Below are 20,689 nucleotides of genomic sequence, written 5' to 3' on the forward strand. Positions count from 1 at the left end.
AATATATCATTTTGAATGTTTCTATATAGAATATTGCATAATTCGAATATTACATTTAAAGAAAAAGCATTAGAAATACTATTACAATCTAAATTCGAATTTTTCGAAAAGAATATTTTCGAATGTAATCATAAAATTCGAAATCGAACATTCGAAAATCGAATGTTAGATGTTATGTATACATTTGAAATTTGATTCGAACGAACGAATGTGTTAAAATTCGTGCCGTTTTTCGAATGTTGCGAAACATTCGCCCATCCCTAATTAGGGGTTAATACATTTATTATAGTATTTGCGATGCAGGAGGGCCTCGGTTTAGGGGTTAGTAGGTAGTTTATGGGTAGCAGTTTAGTTATGAGTTTTATGTAACAGATTTGTAGCGTAACACTCATAACTACTGACTTTAGATGGCGGTATGGATCTTGTCATTTTAGGCTGTAATGCTCGCTTTTTAACCTGACCGCAAAACTCGTAATAACGGCGCTATGGGAATCCCATGAAAAAAAGTCATTTTTACGAGTGCGGTACTGACGTTGCATTACAGGCTAAAAGGCTTGCGGTACACCTATACCGACAAGACTCATAATGGCTGCAGTGCTGTTTTAGCGCAGAAAATTCCATATTTTCAGCGTTAAAAGACGAACGCACAAACTTGTAATCTAGCTGTCAGTTATTATTATACTTTTTACTTCTGTGATTACCTTGTATCTAAGCCTCTGCAGACTGCCTCTTATCTCAGGGATTTTTACAAACTTGCATTTTAGCCTATCAGTGCTGTCTCATGTGTAACTCCACCGGAGTGAGCACAATGTTATCTATATGGCACACATAAACTAGTGCTTTCTGTCTGTGAAAAGCTAATACAATGCACTGAGATAAGAGGTCTATCGTTTCAGGCTTGTCATAGGACCGCTGCTCTTTAACCTTTCCACCACCTAAAAGGATTGGGATGATTGAAAGCCACTGCTAGTGACTGATTAGATGCCAGCAAATAGCGGGCGGCATTGCACAAGCATTGCTGTTGCAATGCTTGTGCAATGTTAAATGCGTACAGCATATTTTTTCTGCTCGCAGAGAGGTCCAGCGGACATGTTTAATGGTACCAATAGTAAAAGGAGCCCTAAGCCTGAACCTCAATAATAAGTATTAGAAAACAAAACGTGAGCCATAAGATAAGTGGGTATATATAAGTTCCTGTCCACCAACCTCAAGGGGGAGCTATATCATTTTGAAAATTACCTTTTAAAGATACCTAAAAAATAATATGCATAATACAGTACAGAGAATACAGGAGACATCATTTGAAGTTGAAAAATCTATGGGCAGTTTTTTTCACCTCCTCTTTATGAAAGATTATGGTAGATACATTCTAAATTGGTTTAAAGGTCAAATAAAACTAAGGTAATTCTGAGTAAATAGAGCTATTAAGGAGATTGACAAGTTGGGAAGAGTAGATTAACTCGTTGGTTCTTACTGTAAATCTGTTTTATGGTTATTCCTACCATTTAAAGGGACATTAAACACTTTGAGACATTAATATAAAATGATAAATCGTACATATAAAAAAAAACCTGCAATATACTTTCATTATTTATTTTTCCCCTTTTCGTGTAATTCAATTTTGACATTGTGAGCTTTTAAGTTCCTGCCAGGACACTGTTATATTCCACACAGCCATTGGCTGCACACTCTAGTGACCTATTTATAACTGTCCCTAATTGGCCACAGCAGTAAAGCTAACCCATAGTAAGTTACAACATGGCAGCTCCCATTGTTTTATAGACACTAAAACTTTACACTTATTTTGTTAATATTTAAACAGCTAATGAAACTTAAAAAAACATCCACATGTTATTCTCAGACTAATATTTTCTTTAAATGAAATCATTCTACCTAGCAATTATTTAGTGTTTGTCCATTTAAGCTTAGCTTGATTTAAGTTTAAAAATTAAATTAGTCCACACTATAATGAAAATGAAAACTGATTTATTTTTTCAATGTACAGTACATTAAATAATAAAAAAAATCTGAAAATACACTTGCAAGAATAAACTGCTGAAATGTAATTATTCTGCTAATATATTTTCATCTAGCACCATATCATAATACATAAATTATCACTGTATTTATCAGAAAACATTCAATATATCAACATAATAATACATTTATATCATTCATATAAATTTAGTATTCTGCTATCAAATAATTATAGTTTACAGACAACAAAAATAAATAAATTAATCCTTTTAGACAGTTGGAAAAATAAAGCTATTTTTCTTTTCATGTTTTTTTTTTTTTTACAATAATCTTTCAAATCCTGACTTCGAATAATGATACCAAGCAACCATTTTAGAATCCCGAACTTCTGGATAATGGTTTTCCATTGGCTTATAGCACATCTTGTGTGTTTTTTGCACATTCAAACAGCTGCATGATCTTTGCTGCGGGCACACAGCCTTCACGCAGTATTGTGACAGAGCCTAAGAATAGATGAGAGAAATAATTATAATGAGAATTAAAAGACTTAATTCAAATGATCTGAATTACTAATGTATATATTTTATTTATATATGTATAATTTTATATATATATATATATATATATATATATATATATATATATATATATATATATATATATATATATATATATATATATATAGTACTTACCTTCATCCATCTTTGTACAGTTTACTACAGTGGACCCCACAAGTTCGTTGGAATATCCATCACAGAGAACAGCATCTAACTTGTGACTCAAGCGCCTGAAAAGTACAGAATTTATTGTTAATAAGACTCAAAATGTACCATTGTATTACATCTCAAATTACCACCCACCATGCTCTGTCACACTACTGCTAATTACTTCTGCCAAAAGATTAAAATCCCATGGGCATCAGAATGATATAGATTGCCACAAAATAAATCATTAACCAAACCTTGGCATTCCCTAGTTAAAATACATAATTTATTTGTATAAAACTGTATATAGATCAGATGAGGATAACAATGTTTTAATTCTGACAAGAAATCATATGTAGTTATGCAGATAAACGGTATATTTTTAACTGCTGAGTGCTAGTGTTTGATGATTTCTAAAAGTGTACTAATGCCAATGACATATCAGCACATAGCAAGAACCAAAGTGTATTTTAAACATTTCTAATAAACCTTTATATTAGTTACACATGATGCAAGGTGGGTGCTGCCCTCATAATCATTGTGTATATGTCTCCAATTTTCTGCTACTAAAGAATATTTGTGATAACTCTGGCTTTGTGGTGTCCATCCATATTATGTGTGTGACATAAGTGGTCATACTGTATTTTACTACTCACGTTATGACCATGTCATGGTGGGTGCTGTCAATCTCCCCGCTTGGATTAGCTGAAGTAATGGCTAGGGGTCCTGTCATGTCTGTTAAGTGAGCAGTAACTGTGTGGTCTGGAACCCGTATCATGATGTTGTCCTGTGTCCCAACTTTGTCGTAAGCTACACCTACACCTTCAAAATAAATAGAAAAGGTGAGAGGCAAATTCCGCTACCTTCAAGTCACATAGCAGACAGTTATTATCTTTTAGACATCACAATTAAAATAAGTATAAAAAGCTGGATTTATGGAACTCTGTGGCTCATTACAATCCTATAATATAAAAGGCCAAGTGTGTTTGTCCAAAGCTGTCATGCGCAGTAGAGACAGCACGAGGACAAACACACCTGGCCTTAGAGTCCCTACCTGATCTGTGATGCGGGCAGAATTGGGTGTGGTCGGGCGTGAGTGGGGGGCATGGCCGGGTGTGAAGGGGGTGTGGTCGGGCGCGAAGGGGGTGGGGGCAAGCACGGTCACGCACGCGATATAGAGGAGAGAGAGATAGAGAGGGGGGAGAGATAGAAAGAGGGGGACAGAACAAAAGAGATGGGCTAAAAATAGGATAAGAGAGGGGAAAGAGCAAGAGAGGGGGAGAGAGAGTAAAAGAAAAGGGGGAGAGAGAGCAAAAGAAGAGAGGGGGAGAGAGAGAGGGAGGAGAGAGAGGGATGGAGAGAGAGGAGGGGAGAGAGGGGGGGACAGAGAGAGGGGGGGGAGGGGGAGAGAGATGGGGGAGAGGGGGGGGGCAGAGGGGGGAGAGAGAGAGGGGGGAGAGAGAGAGAGGGGGGAGAGAGAGAGGGGGGAGAGAGAGAGAGGGGGAGTGAGGGGGGAGAGAGAGGGGGGAATGAGAGAGGGGAAAAGAGAGGGGGGAGAGAGAGGGGGGGAGAGAGGGGGGAGAGAGAGGGAAAGAGAGAGGGGGGAGAGAGAGGGGGAGAGAGAGAGGTGAGAGAGAGGAGAGAGAGGGGAGGAGAGAGAGAGGGGGGGGGAGAGAGAGAGGGGAGAGAAAGAGAGGGGAGAGAGAGAGAGAGAGAGAGAGAGAGAGGGGGGGGGGGAGGGAGAGTGGGAGAGAGAGAGGGGAGAGAGAGTGGGGGAGAGAGAGAGGGGGGAGAGAGAGGGGGAGAGAGAGAGGGGGGAGATAGAGAAGGGAGAGAGAGAGAGAGAGAGAGAGAGAGAGAGAGAGAGAGAGAGAGAGAGAGAGAGAGAGAGAGAGAGAGAGAGAGAGAGAGAGAGAGAGGAGAAGGGGGGAGAGGGGGTGAGAGAGAGAGAGGGGGGGGAGAGAGAGGGGGAGATAGAGAGAGGGGGGAGAGAGAGAGAGAGAGAGAGAGAGAGAGGGGGGGGGGAGAGCCAAAGAGAGGGGAGAGAGAGATAGAGTGAGAGAGCAAAAGAGAGGGATGGAGAGAGAGAGCAAAAGAGAGGGGAGAGAGAGAGCAAAAGAAAGGGGGGAGAGAGAGAGAGCAAAAGAGAGGGGAAGAGAGAGAGCGCAAAAGAGAGGGGGGGAGAGAGCGCAAAAGAGAGTGGGGGAGAGTGCAAAAGAGAGGGGGGAGAGAGAGTACAAAAGAGAGGGGGGAGAGAGAGAGCGCAAAAGAGAGGGGGGAGAGAGAGAGTGCAAAAGAGAGGGGGAGAGAGAGAGCGCAAAAGAGAGGGGGAGAGAGAGCTCAAAAGAGAGGGGGAGAGAGCGCAAAAGAGAGGGGAGAGAGAGAGGGCAAAAGAGAGGGAGAGAGAGAGCAAAAGAGAGGGGGAGGGAGAGAGCGCAAGGGGTGGGACCGCTGTACTGCAAAAAATGGCCCGTGTGAACGGGCTTTAGGAATAGTCTGATATAAACAAATAATCCTTAACAATGTAAGTGCAGAATGTGACCTTTCTTATGGTTCTGGAATTCCTTGTCCCTTTACAAATTTACCTGCTTCTTTGTTATGCATTCTAACTCTCTCAAGTGGCCAGTAATTTCTTTACACCTTTTGATTGTCACTTTTTTCCCCACCTTACCATGACATGTCACTCCCTTTGTTTTCTCTACCCCAGTCTCTGGCATCATATAATTAATGCTATTTAGATAAATCAAAGACAGATCTATATACCGGAACACTAACTTAAATGAGCAAGAGGATATGATCTTATGTACATTTGGTACATGGAGTATGTAAGTGACACCTGTATATCTGTAGTGTTTGCTGTATTTTTGTGAGTTGATATCTTTTATGGGCTATTGTTATTGCTTACCTAGCCTTTCCAGCCAGTCTCCTTTTGGTACAATGCAGCTAATGCCCCCTGGGTAGACCATGTCCATGAACCTCCAGAGGAGGGGACTGAATGGAGGTTCAATTGCTCTCAGCTGTTCCAAGTTAGAGATGCAAATACAGATGGGCTTCTCTGATGGTCGTTCCTAGAATTTGCGCGGTACAAAAGGTCAGTGCAATATCAGTCATATGTTTCCTATATCTTCCATGTGTCTATAACTGACCTGTGCAACTTGTTTTCAAAGTGAGATAATTGCTGCTTACGTCTTTTCACAGTGATTATATTATATAGATTTTCCACATATCCCTCCCTCAATTTGGTTCTTTGAAAACCCCATATAAATCCTTGAAGAGAACCCATAACAATTCTCTGTGACTTTTAATATTTAACCCCTATAAAGACCCCAGTATGAACCTATAATTGTTCCCTGTAGTTCCTTTTAAATGTAACATAAATATGACATCCTATAAATAATTTTCAAAGAAAATAATGTCTTCTTATAACATCCTTAGCATATAACTTATACTTCATCCTCAATATGATATTATAATTGTTCCTTTTTATCTCAAGGTCAAGACGTGCTTCCTAAAACTCCCTATCAGTATAACCTGTAGCCTCTCCCTATAACATTTTCTCAGTGTTTTAATTGAATATCTTCATTTAACTCGTATCCAATATACAACTATATCTGCTACATATAGCACCCTGTCGTTAACTAAATGTTTGCAAGTACCTCCCTCTCCAAAATATTCAGTGTAGGAACCTGTTAAAAGGAAATTACATTTGTAACTCAATGCAAAATGCTATCTCACCTTTATGGTATAGATCCTGCTGATAGCATCTGGGTGTTTACAGGAAGCAGCAAGAGCGTACACAGTGTCAGTGGGAATTCCACACACTCCTCCTCCCTCCAGTATCTGTGCAATGCTCCTCACGCTGCTGGTACGGTGAGAGTGAGGTAAAAGGCACGACTCAGGAACATCATCACTCTTAGCTGACTCTTGCTTCTATAGCCAAATGAGTTAGATACAGTCAGTAAAGTCACCCTGACATATGCTGAAAGTTTGGTACATCTATTAATTCTCTTAAAATGACTGGTTGGATCTTCCATAAGGTATTACAATAATATGAAAATATAAAATATCAAAATAATTTAGGAATGTTGGAAAGGCATACAAATGTTTTAGTGGCAAAATAACTTAAGTGAAAGTCAATCCTTGCGCAAGGATTGACTATTGAAACAAATAAAGAGGGCTGTCATTCATGAAGTATAATATACTAAGGGTCAATTTATTATTGGACGAATTGGGTCAATTCACCCTGTTTCTGCACTGCTTCTTAACTCATAGGCCACCTCTGAGGCTGCATACAGCAATCCGCCCGATCCTATACAATCGGGCTGATTGACACGCCCTGCCGCGAATCTGCAGGGGGTGGTATTGCACAAGCAGTACACTAGAACTGCTTAAGCAATGCTGAATACGGACAGTGTATGCTGTCCGCATTCAGCAATGTCTGGCGGACATCATACGCTACAGCGTATCATGTCTGCCAGACTTTAATAAATTGACCCCTTAATGTAGAAAGCTTCTTTATTTGTTTCAAGTGATCGCCATTCGTAGCTGCTCAGGCAGCCCACGGCAGATTGTTGTTTGGCTTGAGAGGTGACATTTTCACCTCTTAGCCAATAGCCGTGTGGTAAATCTCTCTTGGCGCCCTTGGGAGCCGGATTTACCGCACGGCTATTGGGTAAGAGGTGGAAATGTCACCTCTTAGCAAAACATTTTTTTTGCCGTGGGCTGCTGTAGCGGCTAAGAATGGCGATCGATTAAAACAAATAAAGGAGCTTTCTACATGAAGTATCTTATACTTCATGAATGAAAGTCCCCTTTATTTGCTTTAATAGTCAGGCCTAGCGTTTCAAAAACTCTAGGATTGACTTTCACTTTATGCACATAAAATATCTATCTATTGATTGTAACCAGCTATCACATGTGTGCATATTTGTTTTCAAATGGTTGGCACCAGTCTATGGGGCCTATTTATCAAGCTCACAAAGAGCGCTGCTCCATAACCCTGTCCGCCTGCTCTGATGAGGCGTACAGGAATCGCCACAATTCAACCCGATCGAGTACGATCAGGTTGATTGACACCTCCCTGCTGGTGGCCCATTGGCCGCAAGTCTGCAGGGGGCGGAGTTGCACCAGCAGCTCTTGTGAGCTGCTGGTGCAATGCTGAATATGGAGAGCGTATTGCTCTCCGCATTCAGCGATGTCTGTCGGACCTGATCCGCACTCTCGGATCAGGTCCGACAGACATTTGTTAAATATGCCTCAATGTTTGTATGCACATATTTGTATAGTTCTATATTTACCTTATAGATGGTGGGTTCCATGCTGATCAGCTCCGTATTGAGTATGTTGTTTTCCAAAGACCACAGAAGAAAATAGAGGCAGTGGGTGTCAAAGAGCGATAGAACAGTAACGCTGTGGGAAATACTGTATATAAGTGATGTTTCTAACATGGCTCCATATAACACAGTACATTTTGTATGTAAAGTGGTACAGCTGACATCAAATCATCTAAAAATCTCATTTAATTCAAAATTATATTTCAGTAGAATAAAAAGGTAAAAATAAATAGATTTGCAGCCAATTGTATAGGATCGGGCAGATTGAAGACCGTAGTCTCAGAGGCAGCGGACAAGTTATGGAGCAGCGGTCTTTAGAACGCTGCTTTATAACTGCTGTTTCCGGCAAGCCTGAAGGCTTGTGGGGAAACAAGGGGAACAAGGGCCTCTTATCTCAGTGCATTTTGACAGTTTATTCACAGTTAGATAGCGCTAGTTCACGTGTGCCATATAGATAACATTGTGCTCACTCCTGTCATCACTGATTGGCTAAAATGCATGTCTGTCAAAAGAAATGAGATAAGGGGGCAGTCTGCAGATTCTTAGATACAAGGGGGTAGATTTATCAAGCTACGGCGGACAAAGGCATACATATGCGCCCCTGTCTGCCGCAGCTCGCCTCTGATGGGCTGAATTCCGCTGCCGGATTTAAGCATTGCACAAGAACGCTATTTTGCGATCTTGTTCAACCCCCCCTGCTCGCGCACAGCCAATCATGCGCGGGCAGGATCTGGCAATCTCCCGGTCGGACCAAACCAGAGAGATTGAAATTCTCCACCTAAGATGACAAGAAAAGAGGTTAGGGAAGCTTCATAAATATGGACTGCAGGTTCCCTTGTGAGAACCTGGAGTCGTAGGGTGGTGAAGCCTTTGATAAATCGACCCCTAGGTAATCACAGAGATAAAAAGTGTATTAATATAGCAGTGTTGGTTATGCAAAACTGGGGAATGGCTAATAAAAACAATTACCTATCTTTGTAAACAAATAATATTTTGGAGTAGACTGTCTCTTTAACCTATCATGCATAGCAGTCAAGATATGGTCCCAGATTACTTTATAAATAAACTGCGTAACATTTACCCCAGTACAGCATGTATATAATTCTCATACAACATATATATTTCTTCACAGAAATGTATAGTCACTGTATTATTAACATTTAGGGCCAGATTTTAAGTGGAGGGCAAATGTTAAGAGGTTTATCACAGTCGTTTGTCGGACTTACCGCTGTTATTATGAGTTGAAAGTAAACACGATCGCTTGAGTGCAATTGCGATTTATTCTAGAATGATTACAGTGACTTCAGAGCTCTGGTTAACTGTTTCGCAAAGAAAAAAGTTGCACAAAACACATCAAAAATACATTACAAATTATAGTTACACTCATAATAACACTGTCTAATAAAAATTATTAAAAAAAAATATTGCACACAAAGTTATAAGGACTCAAAGATATAAGGTCTCATGTGTTGGGAAAAAAAGGCAGGCAAATGGCTTTAACATTGAGATACTTACATATACATGTCTAAAGATGGATATGTATGTATATTTATATGTCTATATATGTATACATATGTATTTATACGTGTATATATGTATTTATGTATTTATACGTGTATATATGTATTTAGAGATATGCTGTATTTTAAATAAAAACCTAATCTTACCTTTAGAAAAAAAACTAACATTACGCAAATAAACCTACCATTACATAAAATTAAAAAAAACTACCATTACCAAAAAATGTATAGAGAGAGTGATGTGAACTACTAACACATCACGCCCTTAGGGGGCGCTTCCTTATTGTGAAGATTCACAACGATAAGTGAGATATACTGGTAAATATTTCTTATTATGTGGTCATACAAAAGTATACTAAATTGAAATAATCAAATGACAATACCGAATACAGTTAATATAAAACATAAAATATAGATGAATTGCAATAAAATAAAACCCAATACCAGCGAACCTAAAAAATGGAAGATACAAGTTGTTTACAAAAGATAAAAATAAAAGTCAATATATCCTTGATGATCCAAAGGTAAAGGCAGCACTCTGTCAAAGGATGGCAATCCTGATGTACAAAATCTGAAAAAGAGTAAAACACAGAGGCGCCAACATGGCCTAATATCGCCAGAAAAATATAAAGCACAGCAACACAGATGAGTAGGATACTCACAAACAAAAAGCACCCAGCTGGTGCATATGTAGCAGGCTGAAACTTTTGCAGTGGTCCAGCTCACTGTGTCCTTGGCACAAAGGCAGTTGGAAATCTTCAGAAGGCCCAGATATTATATACCTAAATGAGCAAGAGAAAACAAACCAACATGGCCAAATATCATCTGGACAAGGATAGTAGGACCCAGAGTAATTGAATTTACAAGATAGTCTGCACCTGAGGGTGCAAATTCAGCAAGCTGGAACCATAATGTCGCCCAGTAGACTACTGCAAAGGCAATCCTCAGCAAAAACCAGGAACAAATATGTAGTTTTCACATATAGTGATAAACCACACAATAGCAAGTGTATAAAATATTTAAAAACTTTATTAATACAGCGACGCGTTTCTCAGCCTACTCAGGGCTATTTCATCAGGCTATAAACAAACATTGTGATACACTTGCTATTTAACAGATAATCTATAACATAGGGAACTGATGTGATTGGTTGAGCAATTAACAATTAACAGACCGCACCCATAACACATTTCATGAATGTGGTTGCTTAGTAACAGTTATATACACAAATAGGTCAGGTAATGTCAAACATGTGTTAACTGATTCATAAAAAATGATAACAATGACCACAAATATAAACTGCACAATATTTGAGCTAGACAACAACGCTAACATCAGATCTTATATGAATATGCATAGAAACCATAAGTAAATACCTATGATACTTAGTATCAATTCTCTCTCAAACCTTTTTTCATACTTGACAGGAATGAGGTTAGTTTACAAACTGAGTCTATTAGGCATATATATTTACTACACATTTAGATTAATAGGATGTTTATATTATGATGGCATAATAAATGCTTTTTGTACTTGTACTAAATATATAATTTTAATTCATAGAATTGTTTACATTAGGGGCTATCTATTGAATATTTTTAAAATTGTTCTTAATTAAGTTTTTATTTATGTTCACTGTGGGGTTTATCAAAATGTTATGAGCCAACTGCAGTTTATATTTGTGGTCATTGTTATCATTTTTTATGAATCAGTTAACACATGTTTGACATTACCTGACCTATTTGTGTATATAACTGTTACTAAGCAACCACATTCATGAAATGTGTTATGGGTGCGGTCTGTTAATTGTTAATTGCTCAACCAATCACATCAGTTCCCTATGTTATAGATTATCTGTTAAATAGCAAGTGTATCACAATGTTTGTTTATAGCCTGATGAAACAGCCCTGAGTAGGCTGAGAAACGCGTCGCTGTATTAATAAAGTTTTTAAATATTTTATACACTTGCTATTGTGTGGTTTATCACTATATGTGAAAACTACATATTTGTTCCTGGTTTTTGCTGAGGATTGCCTTTGCAGTAGTCTACTGGGCGACATTATGGTTCCAGCTTGCTGAATTTGCACCCTCAGGTGCAGACTATCTTGTAAGTTCAATTACTCTGGGTCCTACTATCCTTGTCCAGATGATATTTGGCCATGTTGGTTTGTTTTCTCTTGCTCATTTAGGTATATAATATCTGGGCCTTCTGAAGATTTCCAACTGCCTTTGTGCCAAGGACACAGTGAGCTGGACCACTGCAAAAGTTTCAGCCTGCTACATATGCACCAGCTGGGTGCTTTTTGTTTGTGAGTATCCTACTCATCTGTGTTGCTGTGCTTTATATTTTTCTGGCGATATTAGGCCATGTTGGCGCCTCTGTGTTTTACTCTTTATTACCAAAAAATGAATCATATTCTAATATCCCTTAAAAAAAACCTATTCTAAAAATAAACTACCAATAGGGCCTTTTGTAGGGCATTGCCCTAAAGCGATCAGCTCTTTTTGTGCAAAAAACCACTATCCCCTCTAACATTACAACCCCCCACATTCTCAAAATAAATAAAACTTAAAGGGACATTAAACCCAAATTTTTTCTTTCATGATTTAGAAAGAGCATGCAATTTTAAATAACTTTCTAATGTACTTCTATTATCTAATTTGCTTAATTTTCTTGATATCCTTTGCTGAAAAGCATATCTAGATAGGCTCAGAAGCTGCTGATTGGTGGCTGCACATAGATGCCTCGTGTGATTGGCTCACCCATGTGCATTGCTATTTCTTAAACAAAGGATATCTAACAAATGAAGCAAATTAGATAATAGAAGTAAATTGGAATGATGTTTAGAATTTTATTCTCTATCTAAATCATGAAAGAAAACATTTGGGTTTAATGTCCCTTTAACTAAAAAAACAAAACTAAATGACCCATTGCCCTGAAAAGCATTCAGCTCTTATGCACGCAATATTCTAGCTTTTTGCACTTGTCGGGGTAGCATGTGAATGAAAACAGTCTACTTTCAACTCATAATATGAGCGCAATCTGACGTGCACAAAAAGCTTACTTCTAGCGCAATTAACGCTCAAGTGGGAGCGTAAATTTGCGCTCCACTTGTAATATGGCCCTTAGTTGCATATTTACATGTATGACAGCAAGAGTACTTTTTAAAATCCCCCCCAGCACTTATTTTGACTTACCTGCTATACTGCAGCTCTGAGACTGTATATCTCTGTCCTAATATTAATATTGCTATGGGTAGCAGCTTAAATACATGTTGGCTGACGGGAGGAGTTGCTCATATGTTTAATCTATTTCTGGTCTCTCCCTTTCACTGCTATTTGATTCTGTATTTCCTTCTCCCTGAGAATGTGTCTTCCTCATACCTTTCTTTTGTCACCTCTACAATTCATTTTAATGGTAATAAACATTTTATTTAGAATAGATTGGTACATTAGCTTAATTATTATGAAACTAAATTATTTCAACTGCAACTAGTTAGACCATGGTGAAGAAATAAAATGCAAATACATACTGAAAGAGACACAATCTGCCAGATATGAACAAGCTCAGTGGCTTTTTCTGTCATAGTTACCACCTGGTAGCGGCTTCTTTATGCCCAATTGCGCTTTTCTCAGAGGAGAACTTTACAGATGTATAATTGTATATTAGTTTCATCCTACCTAAGAAGGTCAGTCCAATCCCGAAATACCCAGCAATTCTCCTATCAGCAAGGGAAATGGCAACCCCAGATGATCATTTGTGCTTCGTCAGTGAGGTGCAGCCAAATCCCTCTAAGCACATTGGGCAAGGAGTCCACGTCTCGGTTCCCCATCACCCTTTAGGAGACTTTCCCCAGGGTCATAAAACAAATACATACAGTGCCCTAGAGCAATCTCAATTTTGCGAGCCATTTTTATTCCACTGATATTACAAGTGCTGCGAAACTGTGGTAAACTGGTTTCCAAAAAGAAAAAGTTGCACAAAACAGAGCAAAAATACATTACAAAGTACACTTACACTCATAAATAATACTATTAACCCCTAAACCGCCATTCCCCCACATCGCAAACACTAAATTTTATTATTATCCATTAAACCGCCATCTCCCCACATCACAAACACAAAATAATACTATTAACCCCTAAACTGCCATCCCCCCACATCGCAAACACTAAGTAATACTATTAAACCCTAAACCACCATGCCACCACATCGAAAACTACCTAAATAAACTATTAACCCCTAAACTGCCATCACCCTACAACGCAAAGTTATAAACTAACATCTAAACCCCCTACCCTAACACCCCCTAAGTTAACCCAAATTAAAACACCCCTAAAATTAAAGGGCCACTGTAAGTAAATATTTTCTATGCCTGTTACTAACTAACTACCCCAAATACGCTTTTTATCAATAGCATTTCATTAACATATCTCTACCGTATATCAGAAATCTTGTCTGCAAATTTAATTGTTTTCCAAACCCACTCCGTGGGTATCCTTTGCTCTGTACCAATCCATTTACAATACCTAGGTTTCAAAATGGCACTTTAAACACAATTTCATTGGTTTAAGTATTTTGAACATGCAGTGCTGAAAATAGTGGGCAGGATAACGTGACATCATCGGTGAATAAAAGATATAACTTTTAGAACACTATGAAACTTCGTTTTGGAGAAAATATAGGTCAGTAGGTTTTAATTAATGTTTATTAACTTTAATATGTTAGTTGTTTAGCTTAAACATTATAACAGAAAGTAATCCTTTAACTAAAAAAATCCTAACTACCCTAAAAATCTTACCTTAGAAAAACCTAACATTACACAAAAACAAACATTACACAAAATAACTACCATTACATAAAAATAAAAAACCTACCATTAGAAAAAAAAAACTACCATTACTGAAAAAAAAAAACATTACAAAAAATATAAAAACTATCATTACAGAAAATAAAAAAAGATCCTCCAAAGCTGCTTCCTCTTCATCTTGCTGGATGGGTTCAAAGGCCCCTATCCCGCCGCTCCCGGAGCCCACCGCAACTAAATAAAGTTATTAACCCCTAAACCACCAGCCCCCCACATTGCCATAAACTAAATTAACCTATTAACCCCTAAACCCGCTAACTTTATATTAAATATTAACTCATCCCTATCTTATAATAAATTTAAACTTACCTTTAAAATCACATTAAACTATATTAAATGAATAATTAACCTACCCTAACTTTTATACTAAAATTACAATAAACTATATTAAATTAATAATTAATCTACCCTAACTTTTATACTAAAATTACAATAAATTACAAATTAAATTAACTATATTATATATTTAAACACCTAACCCTACTCAAATAATTAAAATCTACAGTAAAAAATTACTAAATTACAAAAAACTAATTACACCTATTAAGTGTAAGATTAGGGGTATTTAGACTCCGGGTTTATGTTAGGGTGTTAGGTGTAGACATAAATGTATTTTCCCCATAGGAATCAATGGGGCTGTGTTAGGAGCTAAACGCTGCTTTTTTGCAGGTGTTAGGTTTTTTTTCAGCCGGCTCTCCCCCATTGATTCCTATAGTGTAGTAATTTTTTAGTGTAGATTTTAATTATTTGAGTAGGGTTAGGTGTTTAAATATATAATATAGTTAATTTAATTTGTAGTTTATTGTAATTTTAGTATAAAAGTTAGGGTAGATTAAATATTAATTTAATATAGTTTATTGTAATTTTAGTATAAAAGTTAGGGTAGATTAATTATTAATTTAATATAGTTTATTGTAATTTACCGCTAACGTAAGCAGCGCTGGTATTGAGGTGAGATGTTGAGCAAAATTTTGCTCTACGCTTACTTTTTTGCGGTTAACGCCGGGTTTACACGTAATACCAGCGCTGTCTGTAAGTGAGCCATGAGCATAAACTGCCCATTAGCACCGCATAGCCTCTAACGCAAAACTCGTAATCTAGCCGTAAATTACATAAAATAAAAAAGAAATTATCAAAGATTTAAACTAATTACACCTAATCTAAGGGCCCTATTAAAATAAAAAAGCCCCCCAAAATAAAAAAAACCCTAACCTACAATAAACTACAAATAGCCCTTAGGATTAAACTTCAATCCTATTGGCTGATCCTATCAGCCAATAGGATTGAGCTCACATTCTATTGGCTGTTCCAATCAGCCAATAGAATGCCAGCTCAATCCTATTGGCTGATTGCAACAGCCAATAGGATTTTTTCAACCTTAATTCCGATTGGCTGATAGAATTCTATCAGCCAATCGGAATCTAAGGGACGCCATCTTGGATGATGTCATTTAAAGGAACCTTCATTCCGAAGAAGCTGTCGATTGAAGAGGATGCTCCGCGCTGGATGGATGAAGATAGAAGATGCCGTCTGGGTGAAGACTTCTGCAGGCTTGGAGGAAAACTTTGGCCGCTTGAATGAAGACTTCTGCCGGCTACTTGGAGGATGGATGTCGGATCTTCAAAACTGTAAGTGAATCTTCTGGGGTTAGTGTTAGGATTTTTTAAGGGTGTATTGGGTGGGTTTTATTTTTAGGTTAGGGCTTCGGGCAGCAATAGAGCTAAATGCCCTTTTAAGGGCAATGCCCATCGAAATGCCCTTTTCAGGGAAAATGGGGAGCTTAGGTTTTTTTAGATTAGGATTTTATTTGGGGGATTGGTTGTGTGGGTGGTGGGTTTTACTGTTTTACGGTGTTTATTATATAAAAATTATGGTAGATTAATTATTATTTAATATAGTTTCATGTAATTTTAGTATAAAAGTTAGGGTAGATTAATTATTAATTTAATATAGTTTATTGTAATGTTAGTATAAAAGTTAGGGTAGGTTAATTATTAATTTAATATAGTTTATTGTAATTTTAGTATAAAAGTTAGGGTAGGTTAATTATTAATTTAATATAGTTTAATGTAATTTAGTATAATAGTTAGGGTAGATTAAATTAATTACTAGTTTAATATAGTTTAATTTAAATCTAAAGGTAATCTAAATCTAAAGGTAAGTTTAAATTTATTATAAGATAGGGATGAGTTAATATTTAATATAACGTTAGCCGGTTGTTAGGTTTAGGGGTTAATAGTTTAATTTAGTTTATGGTGATGTGGGGGGCTGGCGGTTTAGCGGTTAATAGGTTTAGTAAGTGCTAGTGATGTGGGAGGCCTGGGGTTAATACATTTATTTAGTTGCGGTGTGGTCCAGGAGCGGCGGGATAGGGGTTAATAACTTTATGTAGGTGGCGGAGAAGTTTGGGTGGCCGATTAGGGGTTAATAAGTATAATGTAGGTGGCAGCGGTGTAGGGTGCGGCAGATTAGGGGTTAATAGGTATAATGTAGGTGTAGGGGGTGGCAGATTAGGGGTGTTTAGACTCAGGGTACATGTTAGGGTGTTAGGTGTAAACATAACTTTTATTCTCCCATAGGAATTATTGGGATATCGGGCAGCAGCGAACATAAGCTTTCGCTGCTTTCAGACTCCTATTGATTCCTATGGCAACCGCCGCCTCCAGGGTGGCGGATTGAAAACCAGGTATGCTGGGACGGTATAGTGGGGAGCGTAACCTGCTAAATATTTGCTAACTTGCAAAAGTAGTCAGACAGTGCAGAATTTGCATTCAGAACATCTGTAAGACGTAAGCATTGGATCATTTGTGCATGTGACATACCCGGAAGAGAACACACAGCTGATACACGCCATGCCATTTCAGCGTGCACAGCACAGTTATGCATAGCAGCCTTCAGAAAGGAAACAACGGAAAACCATTTGACTAGAGCAGTTTAACGTCCTTACAGCAGACACCGGATGATTTCAGTGATTATTACTTCTGAATACAGATAAGTGTTCAAAAATATATATACAATTTGGATAGTGACTGAACTGTCTTTGCAATACCGCATTAGGTGGAGGGTCAGCCCGGTCTGACTTTGCATATCACGCTATCTTGCTGATTTGAGAACTGTCTACTTTGTTGCAATCACTCATCACATCTGCTTGCTTCTGTATATCATGCATCTATACTTCTCATGGCAATGTGTGAAGGGTCAACCTGGAATGACTCTGCTTATATTATACTTATGCTTGTTGATTACTGTTCCGCTGTATACTAACAAAAGATATATTTGGCTTTTTGCATTTATTTCCTGTGGCTGCTTCATTATATATGTATGCTCATACAAGTAATATTGCTCATTCTTAGTACCTTTCAATACTTAGAACCCAGCTACTTAAAGTTACCTGTCCGGTAATGATCCCTTTTACATACTTGGGTACCATGTACAGCTTGGGTGTAGTATGTGTTAGGTACCATAGAACGAAACATATATTTTTGGCTATAAGGTGTGCACATCTTTAGGGTAACATATTGTCATATGCTTATGCATCACATGTTGTTTGTGGTATGATATACACCTATGTGGCTCTTAGTTCCTTGGGAGTTAAATGGTTAGTTGTAATACTACTGATTTCCCATATTTGTGTTCAATAAATTGCGTTTATTTTTTATGATTATATTGGTCAGAGATTGATTTCCTAGTGTATGTAACATATATTTATTTCAAAAGAGTGCTTGATTCCCTATCTTTCATATGGTACATTAATTTATATGTTAATTAATTTATATCTTTTTTAATAGTTATTGTGTATATAAGAATTCCCATAGGGTCTGCACCACTAAATTGATTAATTAAACATAAAAATAACTTTGCCAATAATAGTAAATTGGTATAGGTTTAGAAACTCATTTATATTGACCATTTGTCCTGAATCCCCTTTGGTTTTATATATATATATATATATATATATATATATATATATATATATATATATATATATATATATATATATATATATATATATATGTGTGTATATTTATAAATCTAGATTGTAAGTTCCCTCAATTCCCCCTGTATTCATTTGTTTAATTTTGTCCGGTGTCTTATATTGTATTGTACTGCAATTTTTATCTTTGTAACCATGGACGGTGCTGCTGAATCTATTGGCGTTTCATAAATAAATAATATTAATAATTTATATATACAAGTATATATATATATATATATATATATATATATATACATACATATATACACACATATAAACACATATATACACCTGTGTATGCATATACACACACACATCTCTGTATATCTATCTATCTATCTATCCATCTGTATATACATCTATAACTGTATATACAGTATTTATATATATATATATATATATATATATATATATATATATATATTGTTTTAAAAATCATCAGAAATACATAGAAATATATTTTTAAAAGTTAAAAGAATATTTTCTTCTATGTGAAGATAGAAGATAGAATGTAAAATATTCATAACTCACTTAGGATTTAGTACTGTAGGTCTAATGTGTGTCGGGTTAGCGTGAGAGCATTAAGTTTTTTTTTTTATTATTCAGCATGCTCCATTGAAGTCTATGCGGAAAAGAAGTTAACGTGGTCAAGATGTCCAATGTCCTGAAGTTAGCTTGCATTGGGTTTCGCTAGTGAGCAATCTTTTTACTTTCAACTTGAAATACATACACTAAACCACACACATTAAAATATTACTTCTAGCTAAATTTGTTGTAATCTAGCCATATTTCTTTTTCAGTCCTAACACTTAGTGCATGTTTAAATAGGTTCTGAGTTCATGTTTTTCTTCTACTGAGGAAGGTTTTTCCTTAAAGGATGCCTCCTTGATCCACTGATATAGAGGCAAAGAGATGTGTGTGTCATTGCTGTAAACAAAAGGTTGATGTCCTAAACTATAATATTATGAGCTATTTATTTGTCTTTTTTTCCACTCTAACTAACGGGTCCATGAGAGGCCTATCCTGATATTTGATATCTTAATCCTTCCAAATGCTCATTAAATTTTAGGTGGTCCATGAGTGGTCTCTACCATATAGGTTTGCCAACTTAAAAAAAAAAAAAAAATGAAGATTAAGGAAAAAACTAAATTTCACTCTCCCTTCTTCTCCATCTCTCTCCCTGTTGCTCTCTCTTCCTCTGTATCTCCCTCCTCCACTGTCTCCCCCATCTGTATGCTCTTTTACCCATCTCTCTGTCCTTTACCCCATTTCCTTCCCTCCTTAAAGGGACACTCAGGTCAAATTACATTTTTATGATTCAGATACAGCATGTAATTTTAAACAACTTTCCAATTTACTTCCATTAAAAAAATGTGCACAGTCTTTTTATATTTACACTTTTTGAGTCACCAGCTCCTACTGAGCATGTGCAAGAATTCACAGACTATACGTATATGCATTTGTGATTGGCTGATTGCTATCACATGGTACAGGGGGAGTGGAAATATACATAACTTTGAAATTTGTTAGAAAAAATCTACTACTCATTTGAAATTCAGAATAAATGCTATTGTATTGTCTTGCATTTGTTGATTATGCAAATCTACTGTGTTTACTGGTCCTTTAAGTGCATACTACTTATAGAGATGTATGTAAAAATAATACCATACAACTACAGTATGTACACTGCAAGAGCTTTAATATCTTAGTATTACTTTTAATAGTAATGTATAAAAAATGGTCCTCATTATCCAATTTGGAAGAAGGTGTATAGGCTCCTACCAACTTTAATTAGTTGTGAGTTTGATGAATATATGGGCTTTGTGTTTTGGTGGCAGGCTGTGTAAAGTATATTTAGTGCCCATGTAAGCTAGGTAAGTCTGTGGCAGTAACAGGGAGTGCTGGGATCCTTAGCTGATATCTATACTGGTATTTAAGAAGTTGCCAATAAAGCACATATGCTTAGTTACTGCCACAGATGTAAGGTCACACAAGCACATCATTTAGTCCGTTTTAAAAACACGAAGTCCTTACACTTAACTAATTATTTGCAGATCTCACAAAAGTTAGAATGCCACTCTGCATTAATTCCTTCTAGCAGTCTGAGGAGTTATCTGCGATAGAGAGTCTCTGTAAAACAAGCCAGCTTAAAATACTAACATTAACAGTAATCAAAAGAGGTGTGCTTATAACCTCAATATTGCTCCAACACCTCATCTCCCACAACTGCAGAGAGCTGAGTCTCTAGTGCCCTAATCAGTGCTCAATAACCCCCCTCTCTCAGAACTGCATCTCTAGGCTGGCAGTATTC

General features: G+C 37.1%; 1 protein-coding gene across 2 annotated transcripts; it reads right to left on the minus strand.

The window, feature by feature from the left end:
• Positions 1-1,969: 1,969 nt before the first annotated feature.
• Positions 1,970-12,826, minus strand: LOC128639005 (threonylcarbamoyl-AMP synthase-like). 2 transcript variants are annotated; one of them, XM_053691146.1, is made up of 8 exons: positions 12,733-12,826; positions 9,241-9,333; positions 7,979-8,090; positions 6,417-6,611; positions 5,587-5,749; positions 3,338-3,503; positions 2,670-2,764; positions 1,970-2,480 (listed from the first exon to the last, which is right to left on the minus strand). In XM_053691146.1, exons 3-8 carry the CDS (start codon positions 7,997-7,999, stop codon positions 2,389-2,391), a joined length of 732 nt encoding a protein of 243 aa, XP_053547121.1. In that variant the 5' UTR covers positions 8,000-8,090; positions 9,241-9,333; positions 12,733-12,826; the 3' UTR covers positions 1,970-2,388. The 2 variants fall into 2 exon arrangements, with proteins under 2 accessions (XP_053547121.1, XP_053547122.1); XM_053691147.1 differs by lacking the exon at positions 12,733-12,826 and adding an exon at positions 10,197-10,243.
• Positions 12,827-20,689: the final 7,863 nt, after the last annotated feature.

The sequence above is a fragment of the Bombina bombina genome, chromosome 1 (assembly GCF_027579735.1).
Source record: "Bombina bombina isolate aBomBom1 chromosome 1, aBomBom1.pri, whole genome shotgun sequence".
NCBI classification, from domain to species: domain Eukaryota; kingdom Metazoa; phylum Chordata; class Amphibia; order Anura; family Bombinatoridae; genus Bombina; species Bombina bombina.

Excerpts from the sequence above, each read along its gene's own strand:
- LOC128639005 (XM_053691146.1), bottom strand. The coding sequence starts at position 7,999 with ATGGAACCCACCATCTATAAG. Across the intron at positions 5,750-6,416 it reads GCAGGATCTATACCATAAAG|GAACGACCATCAGAGAAGCC; the intron begins GTGAGATAGCAT and ends CGCAAATTCTAG. Across the intron at positions 2,481-2,669 it reads CTGTACAAAGATGGATGAAG|GCTCTGTCACAATACTGCGT; the intron begins GTAAGTACTATA and ends ATCTATTCTTAG.